This window comes from Cherax quadricarinatus, chromosome 62, assembly GCF_038502225.1.
Source record: "Cherax quadricarinatus isolate ZL_2023a chromosome 62, ASM3850222v1, whole genome shotgun sequence".
Classification (NCBI taxonomy): Eukaryota; Metazoa; Arthropoda; class Malacostraca; order Decapoda; family Parastacidae; genus Cherax; species Cherax quadricarinatus.
Window position 1 is genome coordinate 13,254,829 of NC_091353.1, and position 26,731 is coordinate 13,281,559.

The following is a 26,731-nucleotide window of genomic DNA, read 5'->3' on the forward strand; positions in this document are numbered from 1 at the left end:
ATGGAATATGTAGCAACAAAATGCAAGGAGGCTGAGGAGAGGTTTGTACCCAAGGGTAACAGGAATAATGAAAAAGCCAGGATGAGCCCATGGTTTACCCAAAGGTGCAGGGAGGCAAAAACCAAGTGTGCTAGGGAATGGAAGAAATATAGAAGGCAAAGGACCCAGGAGAATAAGGAGAGCAATCGCAGAGCCAGAAACGAATATGCACAGATAAGAAGGGAGGCCCAAAGACAATATGAAAATGACATAGCAGCGAAAGCCAAATCTGACTCGAAACTGTTGTACAGCCACATCAGGAGGAAAACAACAGTCAAGGACCAGGTAATCAGGCTAAGGAAGGAAGGAGGAGAGACAACAAGAAATGACAGTGAAGTATGTGAGGAACTCAACAAGAGATTCAAAGAAGTGTTCACAGAGGAGACAGAAGGGGCTCCAGAAAGACGGAGAGGTGGGGCACACCACCATGTGCTGGACACAGTGCACACAACCGAGGAAGAAGTGAAGAGGCTTCTGAGTGAGCTAGATACCTCAAAGGCAATGGGGCCAGATAACATCTCCCCATGGGTATTGAGAGAGGGAGCAGAGGCGCTATGTGTACCCCTAACAACAATATTCAATACATCTATCGAAACAGGAAGATTGCCTGAGGCATGGAAGACAGCAAATGTAGTCCCAATCTTTAAAAAAGGAGACAGACATGAAGCATTAAACTACAGACCAGTGTCACTGACATGTATAGTATGCAAAATCATGGAGAAGATTATCAGAAGAGTGGTGGAACACCTAGAAAGGAATGATCTCATCAACAGCAGCCAACATGGTTTCAGGGACGGGAAATCCTGTGTCACAAACCTACTGGAGTTCTATGACATGGTGACAGCAGTAAGACAAGAGAGAGAGGGGTGGGTGGATTGCATATTCTTGGACTGCAAGAAGGCGTTTGACACAGTTCCACACAAGAGATTGGTGCAAAAACTGGAGGACCAAGCAGAGATAACAGGGAAGGCACTACAATGGATCAGGGAATACTTGTCAGGAAGACAGCAGCGAGCCATGGTACATGGCGAGGTGTCAGAGTGGGCACCTGTGACCAGCGGGGTCCCACAGTGGTCAGTCCTAGGACCAGTGCTGTTTCTGGTATTTGTGAACGACATGACGGAAGGAATAGACTCTGAGGTGTCCCTGTTTGCAGATGACGTGAAGTTGATGAGAAGAGTTCACTCGATCGAAGACCAGGCAGAACTACAAAGGGATCTGGACAGGCTGCAGACCTGGTCCAGCAATTGGCTCCTGGAGTTCAATCCCACCAAATGCAAAGTCATGAAGATTGGGGAAGGGCAAAGAAGACCGCAGATGGAGTACAGTCTATGGGGCCAGAGACTACAAACCTCACTCAAGGAAAAAGATCTTGGGGTGAGTATAACACCAGGCACATCTCCTGAAGCGCACATCAACCAAATAACTGCTGCAGCATATGGGCGCCTGGCAAACCTCAGAACAGCATTCCGACATCTTAATAAGGAATCGTTCAGGACCCTGTACACCGTGTACGTTAGGCCGTTAGGTACGATCAGCCGGGCTGTGGCTCGTACGTCGGACTGCGTGCGGCCAGCAGTAACAGCCTAGTTGATCAGGTCCTGATCCATCGGGAGGCCTGGTCATGGACCGGGCCGCGGGGGCGTTGATCCCCGGAATAACCTCCAGGTAACCAGGCCCATATTGGAGTATGCGGCACCAGTTTGGAACCCACACCTAGCCAAGCACGTAAAAAAACTAGAGAAAGTGCAAAGGTTTGCAACAAGACTAGTCCCAGAGCTAAGAGGTATGTCCTACGAGGAGAGGTTAAGGGAAATCAACCTGACGACACTGGAAGACAGGAGAGATAAGGGGGACATGATAACGACATACAAAATACTGAGAGGAATTGACAAGGTGGATAAAGACAGGATGTTCCAGAGATTGGACACAGTAACAAGGGGACACAGTTGGAAGTTGAAGACACAGATGAATCAGAGGGATGTTAGGAAGTATTTCTTCAGCCACAGAGTAGTCAGTAAGTGGAATAGTTTGGGAAGCGATGTAGTGGAGGCAGGATCCATACATAGCTTTAAGCAGAGGTATGATAAAGCTCACGGTTCAGGGAGAGTGACCTAGTAGCGATCAGTGAAGAGGCGGGGCCAGGAGCTCGGACTCGACCCCCGCAACCTCAACTAGGTGAGTACACACACACACACCACGCAGAAACAGGCGGGTATAGTGCTCGATCTCACTACAGGGAAAACTGGCAAGATTCCTAAGTGATACTCTGTATCACTCGGTCACAGATGCCCTATAAACTGGGCATACACGATCCTCCCGACCGTAGCAGTCAGAAGTTTAACCAACTATTTAGAGAGGTTATATGTTGTTGAGTATACTGAACTTAAGATAGGACGAACTGGGTTCCCTGGTTTACAAGTCTTGATCAACCCATAAAGATACGGTAGAGTTGTCCACCTTGCTGACAGGTGTTCAATTAGTTCTTCATTCCCCTTCAATAACGTTTAAATTAAGACGTTTACTGAAGTGGTAATTGGCCTGGTCAAGAGGGTTCTTAGTTCCATCACTCGGATGTGCATATTAAAAATAATGCTGACCATATAGAGGCGCTCCAGAAGTTAAACATTTCACACGACTTGACCCTTGTGAGTTTTGATGTGACAACTGTGTTTACCAGAGTCACTGTCCCTGACCTGCTGACCTACCTTCAAGACCAACCAGAGTCACTGTCCCTGACTTACTGACCTACTTTCAAGACCAACCAGAGTCACTGTCCCTGACTTACTGACCTACCTTCAAGACCAACCAGAGTCACTGTTCCTGACCTGCTGACCTACCTTCAAGACCAACCAGAGTCACTGTCCCTGACTTACTGACCTACTTTCAAGACCAACCAGAGTCACTGTTCCTGACCTGCTGACCTACCTTCAAGACCAACCAGAGTCACTGTCCCTGACTTACTGACCTACCTTCAAGACCAACCAGAGTCACTGTTCCTGACCTGCTGACCTACCTTCAAGACCAACCAGAGTCACTGTCCCTGACTTACTGACCTACCTTCAAGACCAACCAGAGTCGCTGTTCCTGACCTGCTGACCTACCTTCAAGACCAACCAGAGTCACTGTCCCTGACTTACTGACCTACTTTCAAGATCAACCAGAGTCACTGTCCCTGACTTACTGACCTACCTTCAAGACCAACCAGAGTCACTGTTCCTGACCTGCTGACTTACCTTCAAGACCAACCAGAGTCACTGTTCCTGACCTGCTGACCTATCTTCAAGACCAACCAGAGTCACTGTTCCTGACTTGCTGACCTACCTTCAAGACCAACCAGAGTCACTGTTCCTGACTTGCTGACCTAACTTCAAGACCAACCAGAGTCACTGTTCCTGACTTGCTGACCTACCTTCAAGACCAACCAGAGTCACTGTTCCTGACTTGCTGACCTAACTTCAAGACCAACCAGAGTCACTGTCCCTGACTTGCTGACCTAACTTCAAGACCAACCACAGTCACTGTCCCTGACTTGCTGACCTACCTTCAAGACCAACCAGAGTCACTGTTCCTGACCTGCTGACCTAACTTCAAGACCAACCAGAAAACTTCTTGCCCTACCCCACGAATATAATTACTGAACTAATTAACCTTTGTGTTACCGGCTGTAAATTTGTGTTTGAAGGTAAATACTTTGCTCAAAATCAAGACATGACCATAGAAAATCCCCTCAGCTCTTTATTCAGCAACCTGTATATGGAATTCTATGAGACTACACTACTTAAGGATATTCTCCAAAATAATGCTAGGTGGTTCAGATACATAATGATGTTCTTTGCCTTTGGCCTAGAGATCACAACATTGATGAGTTCCTACCTACACTTAATAGTCTAGTACTTTCCATTAAGTTCACCACAGAGCATAAAATTGAGAATGCTCTATATTTCCTAGATGCTTTAATCCATCGTGTTGACAGATGATCCAGATTTACAGTTTACAAGAGGTTGACCAATATGACGTCATATATTCACTATTCCAAATCAATCTAGGGTTAAATGCAGGGTTTTCCCTTATAATGTTCCCGAGAACTTTGTGTATCTGCAGTCCTGAGTATTGACAAGATGAAATCAATAAGATATTTAACACAGAGACAAAACCGAAATATCCCATGGATTTTGTTAAGAAGACCCTACCGTCAGCTAGGAAGACTTTCTACACGACTGAACCTAAGTGCCTGCCGGGAAAAATGCTCTGACTTTACTGTACAATGAGAATTAAGTCAGCCTGTGTGAGGCATTAAAAAGTTTAATATAAACACTGCCTTCAAAAATAATGGGACAGTGAAACAGTACACACTGATATTGTGGGTTGTGTTTACAAGGTCCCATGCACTCTTTACCCATTTTTCAAGTATTTGAAACTGGTAAACCTCAGGAAACCATATTAGCCCAACATCAGTATTCAGTCAGGATGGACCAGGAGTCCAATGTCATCTTCAACCACGTTAGTTCTTGCAATCACCTACCAGGGTGGACTGCTGCCCAGATCACTCTACCCGACACTTCCGTCATGGGAAGAAATGTAATTGAATCCTCGCTCTTGAAACATGATAGGAATGCCTTATATAACTCAACTTATGAGTTGTACAAACTCGACAGCTATTTAGTGGAATCTATTGTGCACAACCTTAAACAACAGTGCTACACAAAATCACAGAATTGCTCATTATGCCACAGGGCCTCGCGAGGTTCTGGTGACGTTAGATCAACATTCTCCTCACATTTCGCACATTGTCAAAGTGCCCTGCCCGTCGGTATAATACATAACCATTAAGATTAAAACCATTTAGCTACAGTTGCATAAGGTATAGGTACACAAGGTTAAGTGAGTCAGTGACTGCAACATGGTGACTGCAACCACCTTACAGGTTAAGCTGTTATGTGGTGATAAAGGATAATCGGAAAATTCATGAAGTCTGTTTTTAGTACTTAAAGAATACCTTAAAGAATAATTGGAATACTATGAGAGATTCATAAATAACCAAGGTATAGACATAATGATTGATACTGAGGATATCAGTAGGAAGTACTTAGGAATATATGAATATACGCAAATATAGGAATATATTAAGAGATTCTTGCGAACATCCTGGATTCCTCCCGGGACGTACGGTAAAGCTGACAAATGAGCGCATTTGACTCTTATTAATTAAAAGGTTTATACATATCGTTTCGTATATGTATTATTAACTAATACAACGTAATCTATATCACATGACTTGTTGATGGCGATCAGAGGAAGCTTAGGGCTGGCTATTACATCTCTTATTAATCTGATTCCCACTTTCTGTAAACACGTATGGCCTCTTCTACCCTATCCCATATAGGAGAGGAGTGGGAAGGAAGGGTTGATGGTTGGCAGACAGACCGGTGCCTCTTATTATGTGAGAGGAGATGTCTCCTAGTGTCACCACTCCACCTAACTGACATAACTTCCCCCTCATTCCTTCTGTTGCTACTCTTGCAACACTGCATAGCTCCTGATGACGCACGATAAGTGTGAAAGTACTTGAGCTGAAGACTTCCGTCCTCAGTGGCTTGTCTTGTAGTGTTAATATCGCCTGCCTACAATTGTATTGCATATATATATATATATATATATATATATATATATATATATATATATATATATATATATATATATATATATATATATATATATATATATATATATGCATGTAGGCAGTAAATAGTATATATTTAACATTGGTATGTGAGAACAGTTAGGTGGCGCTGGTGTTGGTGGAGGGAGGCTGCAACAACCAGCACTTGACGTGATGAAGGGGCCGCAGATTTAGCGCTTTACATGAAGTATTATAGAAAATAATGTCTAGTTTCCAGGTGGGTTACATCTCGCCAGACTTGAGAAAGATGCTGTCAGCACACAACTGTAGTTTTGAAAAACTGTCAGCACATAACTGTAGTCTGCTACGGTTGTCTGTTACTGAGTCTGTGGATTATCTTATGTGTTCACCAGACAGTAAGATTTACCTGTAATCCTACGTCATCACCAGACAGTAATATTTACCTGTAATCTTACGTCTTCACCAGACAGTAAGATTTACCTGTAATCCTACGTCATCACCAGACAGTAATATTTACCTGTAATCTTACGTCTTCACCAGACAGTAATATTTACCTGTAATCTTACGTCTTCACCAGACAGTAAGATTTACCTGTAATCTTACGTCTTCACGAGACAGTAAGATTTACCTGTAATCTTACGTATTTATAAGACAGAAAAAGGTCAGCAATCCTGCCAGAGTGTGGCTTTCTATTTCAACTGACAGGAGGGTAGTACCTCCCTGGATGACTGCTGTCTACCAACCTACCTCCTTTCTGTGACATTCACGCCTTTAAACAAAGACATAATTAGAAAAATATTGATGATTAGATGAGTACTGATGACACACAGACGTTTTCTCTCCACGACAATGGAGAGGATAATAAGGGAAGAGCATCTGTAGACTGAAGAATGCACAGAAAGAGAACAACGCAGGTGTAAAACAAGGACTTGCCCCCCTTTTTTTTTTAGGTCTGTGATATACCTGTGACAGGTTTCGAGAGTTGTCCTGCTCTGTCTCAGCTTCTCAACAGCTACTACCACTTCAACTACTACTGCAGATATTACTATTACTACTACTATTGCTTTTATTATTACTACTACTATTACTACTTCTAGTATTGCTTCTATTATTACTACTACTGCTACTACTACTACTACTACTATTACTACGATTGCTTCTAATATTACTACTACTGCTGCTGCTAGTACTACTACTATTACTACTACTAATAATAATATTAAAAATAATATCTCAGCAAAGCAAGGTGATCCAAAACGAAAAACAAACATCTTTCTTTGTAAATTTAGTAATATATACAGGAGAAGGGGTTACTACCCCCTTGCTCCCGGCATTTTAGTCGCCTCTTACGACACACATGTCATCCAATGAGGACACAAGAAACCACAAAGCTGATATAAACAACGTCTTGCAGTGGGCCACTGACAACATGATTTCCTTCTCTTTCTGCAACACTGCAAGCTCCTGACAGTGTTGATTCCAACACGAAATGCCTAGAGCTATGAGGACAAGTGTCAGTTTCTCCACTATTTATAAAACGGGGCAATAAAAACTGGAAGGGAATGTGCAACAAACTCAAGCCATTCTAAAATAAAGCAAAGGATTACTGTGAGGGACTTAGTAGAGTTATTGCGAGATCTCACACTCCAGGATCACAACAATGTTATCACAACCACAAGGAAAATGACAGGTTGGATAACTAGAACCTGTAAAACAATACTGGATAACTAGAACCTTTAAAGCAATACTGGATAACTAGAACCTTTAAAACTATACTGGATAACTAGAACCTTTAAAACAATACTGGATAACTAGAACCTTTAAAACAATACTGGATAACTAGAACCTTTAAAACAATACTCGATAACTAGAACCTTCAAAACAATATTGGATAACTAGAACCCTCAAAATGACAGACTGGATAACTATAACTTTCAAAATGATAGGCTGCATAACTAGAACCTTCAAAATAATGATGGATAATTAGAACCTTCAAAACAATACTGGATAACTAGAACCCTCAAAACAATACTGGATAACTAGAACCCTCAAAACAATATTGGATAATTCGAACCTTCAAAACAATACTGGATAACTAGAATGTTCAAAATGATAGGCTGGATAATTAGAACCTTCAAAATGATAGGCTGGATAATTAGAACCTTCAAATTGTTAGGATGGATAACTAGAGCATTTAAAACAATACTGGATAACTAGAACGTTCAAAATGATAGGCTGGATATTTAGAACCTTCAAAACAAGACGTGCCAGGACTATGATCCTCTTAGAGTCACTTGTCCTCTCCAGGCTGGAATACTGCTGTATAAAGTAACAGTAACAATAATATCACCAGTAACAGTAACAATAACATCAACAGTAACAGTAACAATAACATCAACAGTAACAGTAACAATAACATCAACAGTTACAGTAATATCAACAGTAACAATGACATCAACAGTAAGTGACATCGGCAGTAACAGTAACATCAACAGTAACATTAACAAACAGTAACAACATAAACAGTAACAGTGACATCGGCAGTAACAGTAACATCAACAGTAACAACATAAACAGTAACAATAACACAAACAGTAACAATAACAAACAGTAACAACAGAAACACCAACAGTAACAATAGTAACAGTCGCAACAATGGTAACAGAAACAAAACAACAGAAATAACAGCATCAATAGTAGCGACAACAATAAGAACAGCAGCAAGACAAACAAAACAGATATAATAGTAACAACAACAGGAGTAACAGCAACAGGAGTAACAGCAACAAGAGTAACAGCAACAGGAGTAACAGCAACAAGAGCAGCAATAATTACCAGTATCCCCCCGACCACCTCTTCTCTCCCAACACCACCTCTTCTCCCTCACCACCACCTCTTCTCCCTCACCACCACCTCTTCTCCCTCACCACCACCTCTTCTCCCTCACCACCACCTCTTCTCCCCCACCACCACCTCCTCTCCCAGCATCCCCCACCTCTTCTCCCAGCCTCCCCACCACTACCTCTCCCAACCACCCTTCCATCCCTCCCTCCCACAAAGAGGATCGTGGGAAGGTCTCAGGAGAACATAAAGAAGATTAACCCACATACCTGTGTGAGAGTGTGAGAGAGAGTATGTGAGAGAGTGTGTGAGAGAGAGTATGTGAGATAGTGTGTGTGAGAGAGTATGTGAGATAGTGTGTGAGAGAGTGTGTGAGAGTGAAGTAGCACGACCCATCCTCACAGTCATGGTCAAGAAACTCTTAGGAGACGTCTGAGTTTCCCTTTTTCCTAATATCAGGTTTATTTTTCCCTTATAATCTACCTTGTCCATAATTAATATCACATTTGCTTTGTTTCGTAAGGTGAAGTCCAGGATCTTTCCTTAATTCATGGTATATAGGTAAGACACATAGGCAACAGTTAGGCAACTTTATTCCGAAACATTTCGCCTACACAGTAGGCTTCTTCAGTCGAATACAGAAAGTAGGCAGGAACAGTAGAGATGTGAAGACGATGTAATCAGTCCATCACCCTTGAAGTCGTAGAATTTGATGTTGTCAGTCCCTCAGCCTGGAGAAGTTCAGTTCCATAGTCAGGAACTATCTGAAGATCAAGCGACAGTGCGGAGACTTAAATACTGTCGGAAGGAGAGGTGCAGAGTATGGAACTGAACTTCTCCAGGCCGAGGGACTGACAACCTCAAATTCTACGATTTCAAGGGTGATGGACTGATTACATCGTCTTCACATCTCTACTGTTCTTGCCTACTTTCTGTATTCGACTGAAGAAGCCTACTGTGTAGGCGAAACGTTTCGGAATAAAGTTGCCTAACTGTTGCCTATGTGTCTTACCTATATACCATGAATTAAGTCAAGATCCTGGACTTCACCTTACGAAACAAAACAAATGTGATAGTAATTATGGACAAGGTGCATTATAGTGGAAAAATAACATGTTAGAAAACAGGGGAACTGACGTGTCCCTTAAAATACGTAATCAGTCTCACCCTGTGACGTCTTAACCACCGTGACATCTTCAGTGGCATCTTACTGACCTACTGGAAACATAAGGACGTGTTTCCTTAAGATACCTGCTTTCCATGTTCACCTAGCAGTAAAATAGGCACCTGGGTGTTAGTGGACTGGTGTGGGTCGCATCCTGGGAAAAAATTGACCTGATTTGCCCGAAACGCTCTGAATAACAAGGTGCTCTTTATATAGTATGTCACTGATGTCAGACATGGTCTATATACCTTGTACATGTACTTGAAGAAATAATAATAATAATAATAATAATAATAATAATAATTATTATTATTATTATTATTATTATTATTATTATTATTATTATTATTATTATTATTATAGGTTAAACGTACACACTAACAATGGTGACATTATTCACATCACTTGTGCTCTCTCGCCTAGACTACTGTTCAGTGTTGACAGCTCTGTTAAAGGCAGGAAAGACATTCTACTTGACTGGAAATGCTCTACATAACTGTGTGCTCTTAACATGCTATCATGTCCCTCATGTCTGTAAAAACAATATTATTATTATTATTATTATTATTATTATTATTATTATTATTATTATTATTATTATTATTATCAAAAAGAAGCGCTAAACCACAAGGGTTATACAGCTATATACATTAGAAGGGTTTCTCGAGTTTTCCTTCTCCAGCAGCCCAGTCCTACGTCAGGCTTCTTTGGTGCTTGCCTGGTCAAGCAGGCTGTTGCTGGGCCAGCATGCTGGTCCACTTACCCATCACAGCCTGGTTCATCTGGCACGAATGAGGTGTTAGCAAAAATGTTCATGTACACAAATTTCGGTGTTCTTCCTGGGTGACATGTGACAGCGGTGTAGGTGACAGTGTTCAGTACACTCTATTTGTGAGTAACATTGAGAGTGTCGGCGCGGTCGCTGAGGCTTTATATGGACTCTGTCAGTGCACACTTGTGATTGTGTAGCAAAATGGAATCTTTAAATGATAGAACAGTGTGTGTTTGAAATTGTGCTTCAAGTTTGACAAAACACTTAGTGAAACTCACAAGATGCTTGAGCAAGTATTAGTGTACCTGGAGTCTACCTAGAGTGTTCACAGAGTCAACACTCCTGATGCCTAAACCAGACCTCACCATAGATGGCCTGATCAACCAGGCAGTTGGTGCACCACAGCCCAACTTATCAAGGAATGACCTGGGAACCCTGTCTACTTCCCTCTTGAAGACAGCCAGAGGACTGATGGTAATTCCCCTTATTTATGGTCGGAGTTTCTTGAAAAGTCTTGGGTCTTTCCCACTTATTAAGGTTTTCCCGAGTGTACTCATGACACTCCTGCTTTTATTGTGGATATTTTACTTCGTCTGCCAAGTCTCTTACTTTCGTCATCTGTGTGTGCAAATTTGGGACCAATCCTAAAATTTTCCAGGTGTAGATTATGATGTATTTTTCTCACCTGTATCTTTAATATACTTTTGATGAGTTTCGAGAATATTCCCAGAGCCCGGCCTTGGGCCAGGATCGTGTGTATATACATAGATACACACACATATCAGTTTGTATATACAGTACTGGCATTATTATGGATTTTTAAAAATTAGATATTTTTCTATTAAAAGTCGGTTAAGGCAATTTCAGTGATTGCTAATGGATTTTTATATACATTAGTACCGGGTAAGCATTTAAAATTAACTTTAAAAGAGTTTAAGAGTGTTGCCAGTTTTTGTCCAGCAACTCTGAACGTACAATGGTTGGCAACACTGAATTAGACGGGCGGTGTGGTGTCCGTCCAGAGACGTATCTCAGTTGCTGTCTGAATCAGACGGGCGGTCTTTCTGTCCTGGTTTTATCCATGCAAAGGTTGTCTTCTATTTGTTACTGACTGTGATAATTCCATTAGTGTGTATTTTATGTGCTCATGCTACTAAAAATGACTTTGTTTTTCCAGCAGTTTAATGGTCAGAAAGAGTCAGCAGAAAAGAGTACAAATAGCGATTTGAGTCCTCGTAAAGTGGGACTGATAATCGTTTTATTGACTGATAGCACAATGAAACAGAAACAGAGATAAAACGTGGTGTTTCAACTCAATCAGTAAATTTAAGAAACTGAATTACGATCAAGACTCAACTCAGAAAGGATGGGAAGATAAACCATACCACGGGTGGGGTTAGAACCCGCGATCAGAGAGTCTCAAAATTCCAGACCGTCGCGTTACGATTACTTGACTCTGGGAAGATGTGGTAGAAAACGGAAGGCAACACCGAGATTAGACAGAAAAATAATGCGAATTGCTCTTAACAGCAGAAGTGCAACTTACAGGCAGATTTCCTCTGACCCAGTAGCAGCAGGTGTTCACCTTGCCCGAAGTAAAGTTACACAAGAAAGAATGAGCACTGCAGCAGGCGTACTGGCCCATTTTAGGGAGGTCCAAGCCACTCACTGGCCCAAGCCTAAGCTACAGGCTTTTTGAGAGTGGATTAAAAACATCGTCCCAGAAATAAGTGGCGACTTACTGTAGCCATGATACAGAAACGTTTAACCTGGACTAACAATCACAATAAGTGAACTTCTGAACAATAGCAGCAGGTAAGAATTACATTTAGCTATTCAGTTCATTTGTTGTTCATAAAAGAACATAATCATTAGTAAAATGACAATTGTACTTAAAAAAAAATAAGAGTACCATTCATCATCTCTGGTTGTTCCACCACTTGTATTGTCTTGTGTTACTACAGGTTGTGTTGTCTGATGAATCAACTATTGTAGTGCTGGATGACAGTGTGTTGACTGTAAGAAAGCTGTCAGGTGAGGAATTTATGCCTGAATGTCTGAAGAAGATGGTCAAATTTCCTCAGAAAATCATGGTGTGGGGAGACATTTCCGTTCATGGAACAAGTTGTTTGTACATTGTTGATGGTACCATGAACCAGAAGTACAGAAGTATTACAGAACTAATGACTGCCAAAGGTAAAGGACTGGTATGGTGATGGACTTTGGATATATCAACAAGAATAAGTTCTACGTAACACGACAAAATCGGTAAAGATGTGAACACAAAATGGCGCTGAGCTGCTCCCATGGGCTGGAAATTCCACCGACAAGAACCCTATCGAGAACTGATGATTTGTACTGAAGGATGGAATACATGAAGTTGCCATTACCACCAAACTGCAACTTATAGAACGCCTTATTAACATTTGGTTTAATTCTGCCATAATCAAGGAATTATGGAAAACTTTGATGGTTGTCATGATGCCCACATGTCTTGAAGCACTTATGGATGCTAGGGCTGGTCAGACTAAATATTAATAACGTCTTGAAGCACTTATGGATGCTAGGGCTGGTCAGACTAAATATTAATAACGTCTTGAAGCACTTATGGATGCTAGGGCTGGTCAGACTAAATATTAATAACGTCTTGAAGCACTTATGGATGCTAGGGCTGGTCAGACTAAATATTAATAACGTCTTGAAGCACTTATGGACGCTAGGACTGGTCAGACTAAATATTAATAACGTCTTGAAGCACTTATGGATGCTAGGGCTGGTCAGACTAAATATTAATAACGTCTTGAAGCACTTATGGATGCTAGGGCTGGTCAGACTAAATATTAATAACGTCTTGAAGCACTTATGGATGCTAGGGCTCGTCAGACTAAATATTAATAACGTCTTGAAGCACTTATGGATGCTAGGGCTGGTCAGACTAAATATTAATAACGTCTTGAAGCACTTATGGATGCTAGGGCTGGTCAGACTAAATATTAATAACGTCTTGAAGCACTTATGGATGCTAAGGCTGGTCAGACTAAATATTAATAACGTCTTGAAGCACTTATGGATGCTAGGGCTGGTCAGACTAAATATTAATAACGTCTTGAAGCACTTATGGATGCTAGGGCTGGTCAGACTAAATATTAATAACGTCTTGAAGCACTTATGGATGCTAGGGCTGGTCAGACTAAATATTAATAACGTCTTGAAGCACTTATGGATGCTAGGGCTGGTCAGACTAAATATTAATAACGTCTTCAAGCACTTATGGATGCTAGGGCTGGTCAGACTAAATATTAATCAACGTAAAATAGTTGATATACATTGATGTGTCAAAATAAATGCATTAACAGTCAGTGAGAGGCATAACTCACCTTTAAGTAGAAAAATATTAAATTTAAAAAAAATATATAATAACGCCAGAACTGTACACTAAGATATATACACTGACACACCTCTCAGTGTATATACACTGACACACCTCTCAGTGTATATACACTGACACACCTCTCAGTGTATTTACACTGACACACCTCTCAGTGTATATACACTGACACACCTCTCAGTGTATATACACTGACACACCTCTCAGTGTATATACACTGACACACCTCTCAGTGTATATACACTGACACACCTCTCAGTGTATATACAGACACACCTCACAGTGTATATACACTGACACACCTCTCAGTGTATATACACTGACACACCTCTCAGTGTATATACACTGACACACCTCTCAGTGTATATACACTGACACACCTCTCAGTGTATATACACTGACACACCTCTCAGTGTATATACACTGACACACCTCTCAGTGTATATACACTGACACACCTCTCAGTGTATATACACTGACACACCTCTCAGTGTATATACACTGACACACCTCTCAGTGTATATACACTGACACACCTCTCAGTGTATATACACTGACACACCTCACAGTGTATATACACTGACACACCTCTCAGTGTATATACACTGACACACCTCTCAGTGTATATACACTGACACACCTCTCAGTGTATATACACTGACACACCTCTCAGTGTATATACACTGACACACCTCTCAGTGTATATACACTGACACACCTCTCAGTGTATATACACTGACACACCTCTCAGTGTATATACACTGACACACCTCTCAGTGTATATACACTGACACACCTCTCAGTGTATATACACTGACACACCTCTCAGTGTATATACACTGACACACCTCTCAGTGTATATACACTGACACACCTCACAGTGTATATACACTGACACACCTCTCAGTGTATATACACTGACACACCTCTCAGTGTATATACACTGACACACCTCTCAGTGTATATACACTGACACACCTCTCAGTGTATATACACTGACACACCTCTCAGTGTATATACACTGACACACCTCTCAGTGTATATACACTGACACACCTCTCAGTGTATATACACTGACACACCTCACAGTGTATATACACTGACACACCTCTCAGTGTATATACACTGACACACCTCTCAGTGTATATACACTGACACACCTCTCAGTGTATATACACTGACACACCTCTCAGTGTATATACACTGACACACCTCTCAGTGTATATACACTGACACACCTCTCAGTGTATATACACTGACACACCTCTCAGTGTATATACACTGACACACCTCAGTGTATATACACTGACACACCTCTCAGTGTATATACACTGACACACCTCAGTGTATATACACTGACACACCTCTCAGTGTATATACACTGACACACCTCTCAGTGTATATACACTGACACACCTCTCAGTGTATATACACTGACACACCTCTCAGTGTATATACACTGACACACCTCTCAGTGTATATACACTGACACACCTGTGTATATACACTGACACCTCTCAGTGTATATACACTGACACACCTCTCAGTATATACACTGACACACCTCTCAGTGTATATACACTGACACACCTCTCAGTATATAAACTGACACACCTCTCACTGTATATACACTGACATACCTCTCAGTGTATATACACTGACACACCTCTCAGTGTATACACAGTGACACACCCCTCAGTGTATATACACTGACACACCTCAGTGGATATACACTGACACACCTCTCAGTGTATATACACTGACACACCTCTCAGTGTATATACACTGACACACCTCTCAGTGTATATACACACACCTCACAGTGTATATACACTGACACACCTCTCAGTGTACATACACTGACACACCTCACAGTGTATATACACTGACACCTCTCAGTGCATATACACTGACACACCTCTCAGTGTATATACACTGACACACCTCTCAGTGTATATACACTGACACACCTCTCAGTGTAAATACACTGACACACCTCTCAGTGTATATACACTGACACACCTCTCAGTGTATATACACTGACACACCTCTCAGTGTATATACACTGACACACTTCACAGTGTATATACACTGACACACCTCTCAGTGTATATACACTGACACACCTCTCAGTGTATATACACTGACACACTTCACAGTGTATATACACTGACACACCTCTCAGTGTATATACACTGACACACCTCTCAGTGTATATACACTGACACACTTCACAGTGTATATACACTGACACACCTCTCAGTGTATATACACTGACACACTTCACAGTGTATATACACTGACACACCTCTCAGTGTATATACACTGACACACTTCACAGTGTATATACACTGACACACCTCACAGTGTATATACACTGACACACCTCACAGTGTATATACACTGACACACTTCACAGTGTATATACACTGACACACCTCACAGTGTATATACACTGACACACTTCACAGTGTATATACACTGACACACCTCTCAGTGTATATACACTGACACACCTTGACCTTTACCTTTGAAGAATTTCGAGAGTATATCTACTCTCTGAGCCCGGCCATGGGCCAGGCTCGTCTGGTGCTCGCCTGGTCAACCAGGTTGTTGCTGTTGGAGGTTCGTTGTCCCACATATCCATAACAGTCTGGTTGATCTGGCACCTGGTGGAGATACTTGTCTAGTTTCCTCTTGAAGACTTCTACACTTGTTCCAGCAGTGTTTCTGATATCTTCTGGTAAGATGTTGAATAATCTGGGACCACGAATGTTGATACAGTGTTCCCTTATTGTCCCCACCGCACCCCTGCTCCTCGCTGGGTTTATTTTACACTTCCTCCCATATCTCTCATTCCAGTATGTTGTTATGGCAGTGTGCAGATTTTGGACCAAGCCCTCGAGTACCTTCCAGGTATATATTATCATGTACCTCTCTCTCCTCCGCTCCAATGAGTACATGTTCAAGACTTGCAGGCGTTCCCAGTAGTTTAGGTGAGCCATAAACGATCTCTATATTTGTTCCAGCTCAGATATTTCTCCTGCCCTGAACGGGGCCGTCAGCACTGAGCAATATACTAAGTGAGGGAGCACTAGCAATTTGAAGAGTGTCACCATCGGCATTATTTCCCTTGTTTTGAAAGTTCTCAATACCCACCCAGTCATCTTCCTGGCTGTCGTGATCTTTGTCTTATTTTGGTCTTTAAAAGGAAAGTCCGGTGACATAATTATTCCTAGGTCTTTTACGTGTTCCTTACGTTCTATTTGGTGACCCTCTTGAGTTTTGTATATAGTGTTCCTTTTGAGTTCTTCATTCTTTCCATACCTAAGCAGCTGGAACTTGTCACCATTGAACGTCATGTCGTTTTCCACTGCCCACTGGAAAACTCTGTTTATGTCTTCCTGTACTTTTGCAGTGTTCTCTACCGTACTGACTTTCATGCTTATTTTAGTGTCATCTGCAAATGATGATACAAAACTGTGCCGGGTGTTTTTGTCTGTCTGCTATGAGGATGAGGAACAGCAGAGGTGCCAGGACAGTGCCTTGGGGAACTTAGCGTTTACCTCGCTGATGCTGCATCTTGCCATGTTCACTACTACTTTTTGTGTTCTGTGTGTTAGGAAACCGAAAATCCATCTGCCTACCTTCCCCGTAATGCCCATGGCCTTCATTTTGTGCGCTATCACTCCATGATCGCATTTGTCAAACGCCTTTGCAAAATCTGTGTAAATCACATCTGTGTTTTGGTCGTCTTCCAGTGCCTCCGTAATTCTGTCATAATGGTTCAGCAGCTGTGACAGACATGATCGTCTTGCTCTAAAACCATGCTAAGTCAGGTTATGTTGGTTGTGCTGCTCCATGAAATTTGTAACCTGCTGTCTCATCACTCTTTCGAAGATTTTTATGATGTGAGAAGTTAGGGCTACTGGTCTGTAATTTTTAGCTAGTGCTCTACTACCTCCCTTATCTAAAGGAGCTATGTCTGCACTCTTTAAGGCCTCCGGTATTTCACTTAGATCTAAGCTTTTTCTCCAAAGAATACTGAGGGCTCGTGCTAGTGGTACTTTGCACTTCTTTATAAATAGAGCATTCCATGAATCTGGTCCAGGTGCTGAGTGAGTGGGCAGGTTTTCCATTTCTTTTTCGAAATCTATGGGATTTGTACTAATGTCAGTTAGTTGGTCTGTGCGGCCTTCTTCTGGAGTGAAAAATATTTCAGCATTTTCTACCTTGCTGTCATTTAGTGGGTTGTGAACACCGACTCATACTGTTCTTTTAGGATTTAACTTATTTCCTGTTCGTCGTCAGTACATGAGTCTCCTCTCAGTAGTGGTCCAATTCTACAGGTAGTTCTTAGCTTGGGATTTTGCGTAGTAATAGAAATATTTTGGGTTTCTTGCAATGTCCTGTATGACCCTTTGTTCCCTTTGTACTTCTTCTGTCAGGTATGACATCCTAAGTATATATACATTGACACACCTCTCAGTGTATATACACTGACACACCTCTCAGTGTATATAAACTGACACACCTCACAGTGTATATACACTAACACACCTCTCAGTATATATACACTGACACCTCTCAGTGTATATACACTGACGCACCTCAGTGTATATACACTGGCACACCTCTCTGTATATACACTGACACGCACCTCTCAATGTATATACACTGACACACCTCACAGTGTATATTCAGTAAGATATACGTATACATAGATATATACATCCTAGGATATACATACACAAGATATATACACCTCTTAGTGTATATACACTGAGATACACATCTCAGTATATTTACACTGACATACTTCTTGGTGCACATAACCTGACACAGTAATAAAGAGGAAAAATAAGTGGGGCCAAGAGCTAGAGTTCTGTATACATAAATCATTATTATTAACGGGGAGCAGTAAACCTGTAACGGTCATACAATCCTTACGGAAGGGTGAGTAAGGGGTGAGGAAGCTACAACTCCTTGGATCAAAAGCCCTTCAGCAGCGTCGTTTCATCTGTTTCCCTTGAAGAGGCAGCTGGCTGCTGAAAGGTCAGAGTTGATGTGTTATTGTTTTTTTTTTTGTTGGTTTAATAAAACACACAGGTTGCAGAGCTTCTACTGGCGGCAGCGTTTCGCCCACTATGTTAATAAAACACAAGATGTTTCGTCCACACACACACACACACACACACACACACAGGGGACAGGGACAGAGTGGATCTAGTAGCGACTACAGAAGATGCGGGGCCAGGAGCTATGAATCGACCCCTGCAACCACAAACAGGTGAGTACACACATTTAGTGATGCACTAATAACTAGGACACAAAACACACAGTTAGTATAAACTTTTATGTGAGCTAATAACGAGTGTTGACAAGTCACACATAAGAGTGACTGGATGATCAACCCGTCTTTAATAACACAATGTTTCGCTCAAAGAATTATCATGTCATGATAAAAACTCTAGAGGAAACAGTCTGCGTTAGTGTACCTTGTTTGTCAGCACTCACTATCCAACCATTGCTTTATTTAGCGTTAATATCTCACTAACTAGCTAACAACAATGTTTCACGAAATCGTAATAACACGACTGCAAACAAAACATACCACGGGAGGGGCTAGAACTCCAGACAGACGCGCTAGTTACTCTCTGATCGCGGGTTCTATCCCCGCCCGTGGTATGGTTTAACAACAATGTTAGTGTAGGTAGGTAAGCTTTGTCAGGAAACAGAACAAGTGTTTCCTGAGTGAAGAGGTTATCATCAAGCAGTGAGAACTGATGTGAGGCTGGGTCATCAGGTTGTTGGTGGGTGACTGGTGTACAGGAGGACGAGTACCTTGGTAGCAGGTCATCAGGTTGCTGGTAGTGGGAGAGTCGTCAATGAGGTCAATCTCGTCCCACACATCCTTCAGTTCTGCTGTGACCTCCGCCCATAGAGCGTCCCCGAGACTCATTCCCTCACTCGAAGACGTCCAGTCGCTCTCGCTGGACGCCCTGCGGCACTCTGAGACATTTCCCAGGTGTGGCACTCTGCTAGGCACCAGGGAGCTGCGCCATGGCACTGTAGGAACTTCATATACCTCTAGATCTTCGAAGGGAACCAATATGGTAAAGTCTGGTGCTTTCACATCTGGGTCTCCCAGAGGCACTAATGCCCCGTCCACTGGTTCCTGGGGAGCATGGCACCTATTTTCAGAAAGTGACTTGACACTGAGGTCAGTGGTTGGCACCCAGGATAAGGCTAGTGTCTCTCTCTTGAGCTCTGGTGTTTCAGAATCACAGTGCCTACAAGAACACTCTGCACTCTCCTGGTTCCCACCAGCGAGCTCTCCGCCACAGGAAGCATCGAAGTATTCTTCGTCCTTCTCGAAGTTATCAAAGAGTTCATCTTGTGGAAGCTGGGAGACCCTGAAGGTGTGATGTCCCCCACTGCCGTGTGAGGGTGCTGCCTGCTGGGTGCCAAGGGGTGTGAAGCCGTCGAGACGGGTGGGCGAGGGCCCCTGGGTACCTAGCGGCGTAGGGCCTTCAGGGCGGGCAGACGAAGATGGGTACAGATCTGCGAAGTCGGTGTTGCCTGGAGAGGAGAGCCTCCTGCGGTATATGCCTGGGGTGCCCAGTAGGTGGGAACACATGTCAGACTCTGCAGGACGGCCCCCCCAGAGTGCCACACTCACTCGCTGCTTGTCGCGACGCCTGGTCCAAGGCCCCAGCGTCCACGCCTTCACCGCCTCCAGCAGCGACATGGTCGTATTGAGCCGAACTATAAGAAATCCGCCGCCAAGAACCACCCTTCTTCACGTGGCGCTGATGCTATTGCTGCTGTTCTGGCTAATGTTGCTTATAGTGATGTCGACACCGTTAGAGGTGTTGTTGCTATTTCTGTTGCTGATGATGGTGCTACTACCGCTTTTAGGGGTAGTCTTGTTACTGTTCCTGAGGGCGATGGTGCTGCTGTTACTGTTCTTGTTGGTGGTAGTGCGCCTGGTGATTCTAGTGGTGGTGCTGCCCATGGCCAGTTCACCGCCAGGGGTCACCAGCCATGAGCAGCGGTGCACGACACTGTCAGAGAGGCAATGTGCCAATCTCACCACAGGCACCATCGTCAAGGGTATAACCCCCTAACACGTCTCCCAGGAGCCTAACACGTCTCCCAGGAGCCTCGCACGTCTCCCAGGGCCCTCACACGCCTCCCAGGAACGTCACACGTCTCCCAGGAGCCTCACACGTCTCCCAGGAGCTTAACACGTCTTCAAGGGTCCTCACACGTCTCCCAGGACTCCTCACACGTCTATCAGAGAGTCTTTGCACTCTCCGAAGGCCCTTAAAACATCTCCCAGGACCCCTCACATATCTTCCAGGGCTCACATGACACTACAACTTTACATCACTCTCTGCTGTTAACATCTATGTCACAATACATTGTTAACACAGGAGAGTTACCCCCACCTGAGGAGAGTCAAAATTATTACACACGTACCCAGGTAATATTACACACCTGCAACATCACATACCTGCACACGTGAAGCCAATATTGCACAAGTGCAGTCAATATCCTATTAAACTGTAATCACAATCGATTTTATATCCAGTCAGATGTTGTTCACAACAGTTAATATCACAGACACTGACCAAAAGCAAATTTGTTACTTTATATCCAGTTAGCTGAAGTTCCCTACACAGTTAATACCGAGATAAATGGTATAAAATACCGACACGATGGAAAACAATAGACACAAATGAAGTGTAATGCGATCCCTTACTGACTACATCGTTAGCCTACATACTAACAAACCTACTGGCCCATGCCAGGCAGGTCCCTCTCAAATCCAACCTCTTTTTCAGCAATCAACTTCAACATTCCTCACCTGATGCTTCACGTCACTTGCACACTATAAATAGTCAGGTACTCTCTGCTCAGGTAGATCTGTTTGTGACTTGGTAATGTAAACACAGAACTGTAACCAAACAAAGAGATGTGTGAGCAAAGGACAGTGTAAGGAAACATAGGGATGTGTAAGCAGAGGACTACAACCAAACACAGGGATGGGTGAACACAGGACTACAACTAAACACAGGGATGTATGAACACAGGACTACAACTAAACACAGGGATAGGTGAACACAGGACTACAACTAAACACAGGGATGGGTGAACACAGGACTACAACTAAACACAGGGATGTGTGAACACAGGACTACAACTAAACACAGGGATGTATGAACACAGGACTACAAATAAACACAGGGATGTGTGAACACAGGACTACAACTAAACACAGGGATGTGTGAACACAGGACTACAACTAAACACAGGGATGTGTGAACACAGGACTACAACTAAACACAGGGATGTATGAACACAGGACTACAACTAAACACAGGGATGTGTGAACACAGGACTACAACTAAACACAGGGATGTGTGAACACAGGACTACAACTAAACACAGGGATGTGTGAACACAGGACTACAACTAAACACAGGGATGTGTGAACACAGGACTACAACTAAACACAGGGATGTGTGAACACAGGACTACAACTAAACACAGGGATGTATGAACACAGGACTACAACTAAACACAGGGATGTGTGAACACAGGACTACAACTAAACACAGGGATGTGTGAACACAGGACTACAACTAAACACAGGGATGTGTGAACACAGGACTACAACTAAACACAGGGATGGGTGAACACAGGACTACAACTAAACACAGGGATGTGTGAACACAGGACTACAACTAAACACAGGGATGTGTGAACACAGGACTACAACTAAACACAGGGATGGGTGAACACAGGACTACAACTAAACACAGGGATGTGTGAACACAGGACTACAACTAAACACAGGGATGTATGAACACAGGAGACACCACAACCTAGGATCACTGTGTGGGATAAACGTAGTCAATAAGGCTGACATACTGCACCTGTCTTTGTTATTCCACGGTTAATATACCAGTTATACAGATCAATACACAGTGTTATATACAGATATGGACCACCTGCAGTGCCAGCTGTGAGGACCCACAGCCTCGGAGAACCAACAATAAGAAAGCCTAAAGGAAAAATATTTGGATTTCTCCCAGCCTATCTGTTACGAACGAACAAATAGGCATAACGTATTCTGCAAACTTGAAAAATATAAATCTGTCAGAGCCTATATCGTTGTGTTTCTGGCGGTTACCTGCCATCTAGCATATAACCGGCCTCCCTTCCCTTCATGCTTGTGTGTGACTAGTTAATACGCAGTAGTGGAGGCTCCATCCTCCCTCCACAAACTACAAGTCAGATCAAACATAAAAAACTAAAATATGGGGAAGAGAATAAGGGAAGGGGGAAGAGGACCACTTGTTCATTTCAAGGGTCACCGCCCCCCGTCACTAACACAGAGTACGTCCAGGTAGCATCACTAACACCCAGAGTACGTCCAGGTAGCATCACTAACACCCAGAGTACGTCCAGGTAGCATCACTAACACCCAGAGTACGTCCAGGTAGCATCACTAACAGAGTACGTCCAGGTAGCATCACTAACACCCAGAGTACGTCCAGGTAGCATCACTAACACCCAGAGTACGTCCAGGTAGCATCACTAACAGAGTACGTCCAGGTAGCATCACTAACAGAGTACGTCCAGGTAGCATCACTAACAGAGTACGTCCAGGTAGCATCACTAACACAGAGTACGTCCAGGTAGCATCACTAACACCCAGAGTACGTCCAGGTAGCATCACTAACACCCAGAGTATGTCCAGGTAGCATCACTAACACAGAGTACGTCCAGGTAGCATCACTAACACGTCCAGAGTCACGTCCAGGGAGCATCACTAACACAGAGTACGTCCAGGTAGCATCACTAACACCCAGAGTACGTCCAGGTAGCATCACTAACACCCAGAGTACGTCCAGGTAGCATCACTAACACCCAGAGTACGTCCAGGTAGCATCACTAACAGAGTACGTCCAGGTAGCATCACTAACAGAGTACGTCCAGGTAGCATCACTAACACCCAGAGTACGTCCAGGTAGCATCACTAACACAGAGTACGTCCAGGTAGCATCACTAACACCCAGAGTACGTCCAGGTAGCATCACTAACACCCAGAGTACGTCCAGGTAGCATCACTAACACCCAGAGTACGTCCAGGTAGCATCACTAACAGAGTACGTCCAGGTAGCATCACTAACACCCAGAGTACGTCCAGGTAGCATCACTAACACAGAGTACGTCCAGGTAGCATCACTAACACAGAGTACGTCCAGGTAGCATCACTAACACAGAGTACGTCCAGGTAGCATCACTAACACAGAGTACGTCCAGGTAGCATCACTAACACAGAGTACGTCCAGGTAGCATCACTAACACACAGAGTACGTCCAGGTAGCATCACTAACACCCAGAGTACGTCCAGGTAGCATCACTAACACCCAGAGTACGTCCAGGTAGCATCACTAACACCCAGAGTACGTCCAGGTAGCATCACTAACAGAGTACGTCCAGGTAGCATCACTAACACCCAGAGTACGTCCAGGTAGCATCACTAACACAGAGTACGTCCAGGTAGCATCACTAACACACAGAGTACGTCCAGGTAGCATCACTAACACAGAGTACGTCCAGGTAGCATCACTAACACACAGAGTACGTCCAGGTAGCATCACTAACACACAGAGTACGTCCAGGTAGCATCACTAACACCCAGAGTACGTCCAGGTAGCATCACTAACACACAGAGTACGTCCAGGTAGCATCACTAACACAGAGTACGTCCAGGTAGCATCACTAACACACAGAGTACGTCCAGGTAGCATCACTAACACAGAGTACGTCCAGGTAGCATCACTAACACCACCACCACCACCAACCACCACCACAACCAACCACCACCACCACAACCAACCACCTCCACCACCACCAACCACCAATACCACCAACTACCACCACCACCAACCACCACGACCCACCACCACCACCAACCGCCACCACCACTAACCACCCACCACCACCGCCACCAACACCACCAACCACCACCATCACCAACCACCACCACCACCACCAACCACCGCCACCACCAACCACCACCAACCACCACCACCACCACCAACCGCCACCACCAACCACCACCAACCACCACCACCAACCACCACCACCAACCACCACTACCAACCACCACCACCAACCACCACCACCAACCACCACCACCAACCACCACCACCAACCACCACCACCAACCACCACCACCAACCACCACCACCAACCACCACTACCAACCACCACCACCAAAAGCCACCACCAACCACCACCACCAAACACCACCACCAACCACCACCACCACCACCCACCACTACCAACCACCACCAACGACCACCACCACCAACCACCACCACCAACCACAACCACCAACCACCGCTACCAACCACCACCACCAACCACGGCTACCAACCACCACCAACCACCACTACCAACCACCACCACCAACCACCACCACCAACTACCACCATTACCACCACCACCACCAACCACCACTACCAACCACCACCACCATCCACCACCACCAACCACCACTACCAACCACCACCACCAACCACCACCACCACCACCAACCACCACTACCAACCACCACCACCAACCACCACCACCAACCACCACAACCACCAACCACCACTACCAACCACCACCACCAACCACCACCACCACCATCACCAACCACCACTACCAACCACCACCACCAACCACCACCACCAACCACCACTACCAGCCACCACCACCAACCACCACCACCAAATACCACCACCAAACACCACCACCAACCAATAACCACCACCACCACCAACACCACCAACCACCACCACCACCAACCACCACCACCACCACCAACCACCACCAACCACAACCACCACCACCAACCACCACCACCACCAACCACCACCACCACGACCAACCACAACCACCACCACCAACCACCACCACCACCACCACCAACCACCAACCACCACGAATCACTCGACATAAATATTTTTATGGAAGTTCAAAATAGCCACAGAGTACGTCCAGGTAGCATCACTAACACAGAGTACGTCCAGGTAGCATCACTAACACCCAGAGTACGTCCAGGTAGCATCACTAACACAGAGTACGTCCAGGTAGCATCACTAACACCCAGAGTACGTCCAGGTAGCATCACTAACACAGAGTACGTCCAGGTAGCATCACTAACACAGAGTACGTCCAGGTAGCATCACTAACACCCAGAGTACGAGTACGTCAGGTAGCATCACTAACACCCAGAGTACGTCCAGGTAGCATCACTAACACAGAGTACGTCCAGGTAGCATCACTAACACAGAGTACGTCCAGGTAGCATCACTAACACAGAGTACGTCCAGGTAGCATCACTAACACAGAGTACGTCCAGGTAGCATCACTAACACAGAGTACGTCCAGGTAGCATCACTAACACAGAGTACGTCCAGGTAGCATCACTAACACACAGAGTACGTCCAGGTAGCATCACTAACACAGAGTACGTCCAGGTAGCATCACTAACACAGAGTACGTCCAGGTAGCATCACTAACACACAGAGTACGTCCAGGTAGCATCACTAACACACAGAGTACGTCCAGGTAGCATCACTAACACACAGAGTACGTCCAGGTAGCATCACTAACACACAGAGTACGTCCAGGTAGCATCACTAACACACAGAGTACGTCCAGGTAGCATCACTAACACACAGAGTACGTCCAGGTAGCATCACTAACACACAGAGTACGTCCAGGTAGCATCACTAACACAGAGTACGTCCAGGTAGCATCACTAACACACAGAGTACGTCCAGGTAGCATCACTAACACAGAGTACGT

At 44.0% G+C, this 26,731-nt stretch overlaps 1 protein-coding gene across 8 annotated transcripts in view; it reads right to left on the minus strand.

Moving 5' to 3' along the window:
• Positions 1 to 26,731, minus strand: part of LOC128687247 (phosphatase and actin regulator 2-like) — a 1,174,904-nt gene that overhangs the window by 264,467 nt on the left and 883,706 nt on the right. For 2 of the 8 annotated variants that reach the window (XM_070098446.1, XM_070098447.1), the window contains exon 2: positions 19,694 to 21,303. The exons of the other annotated variants lie outside the window; for them this stretch is intronic. In XM_070098446.1, the coding sequence (XP_069954547.1) occupies positions 19,694 to 20,600 (907 nt within the window). In that variant the 5' untranslated portion in view covers positions 20,601 to 21,303. The remainder of the gene's footprint in view (positions 1 to 19,693; positions 21,304 to 26,731) is intronic. 8 annotated transcript variants of the gene reach the window in all.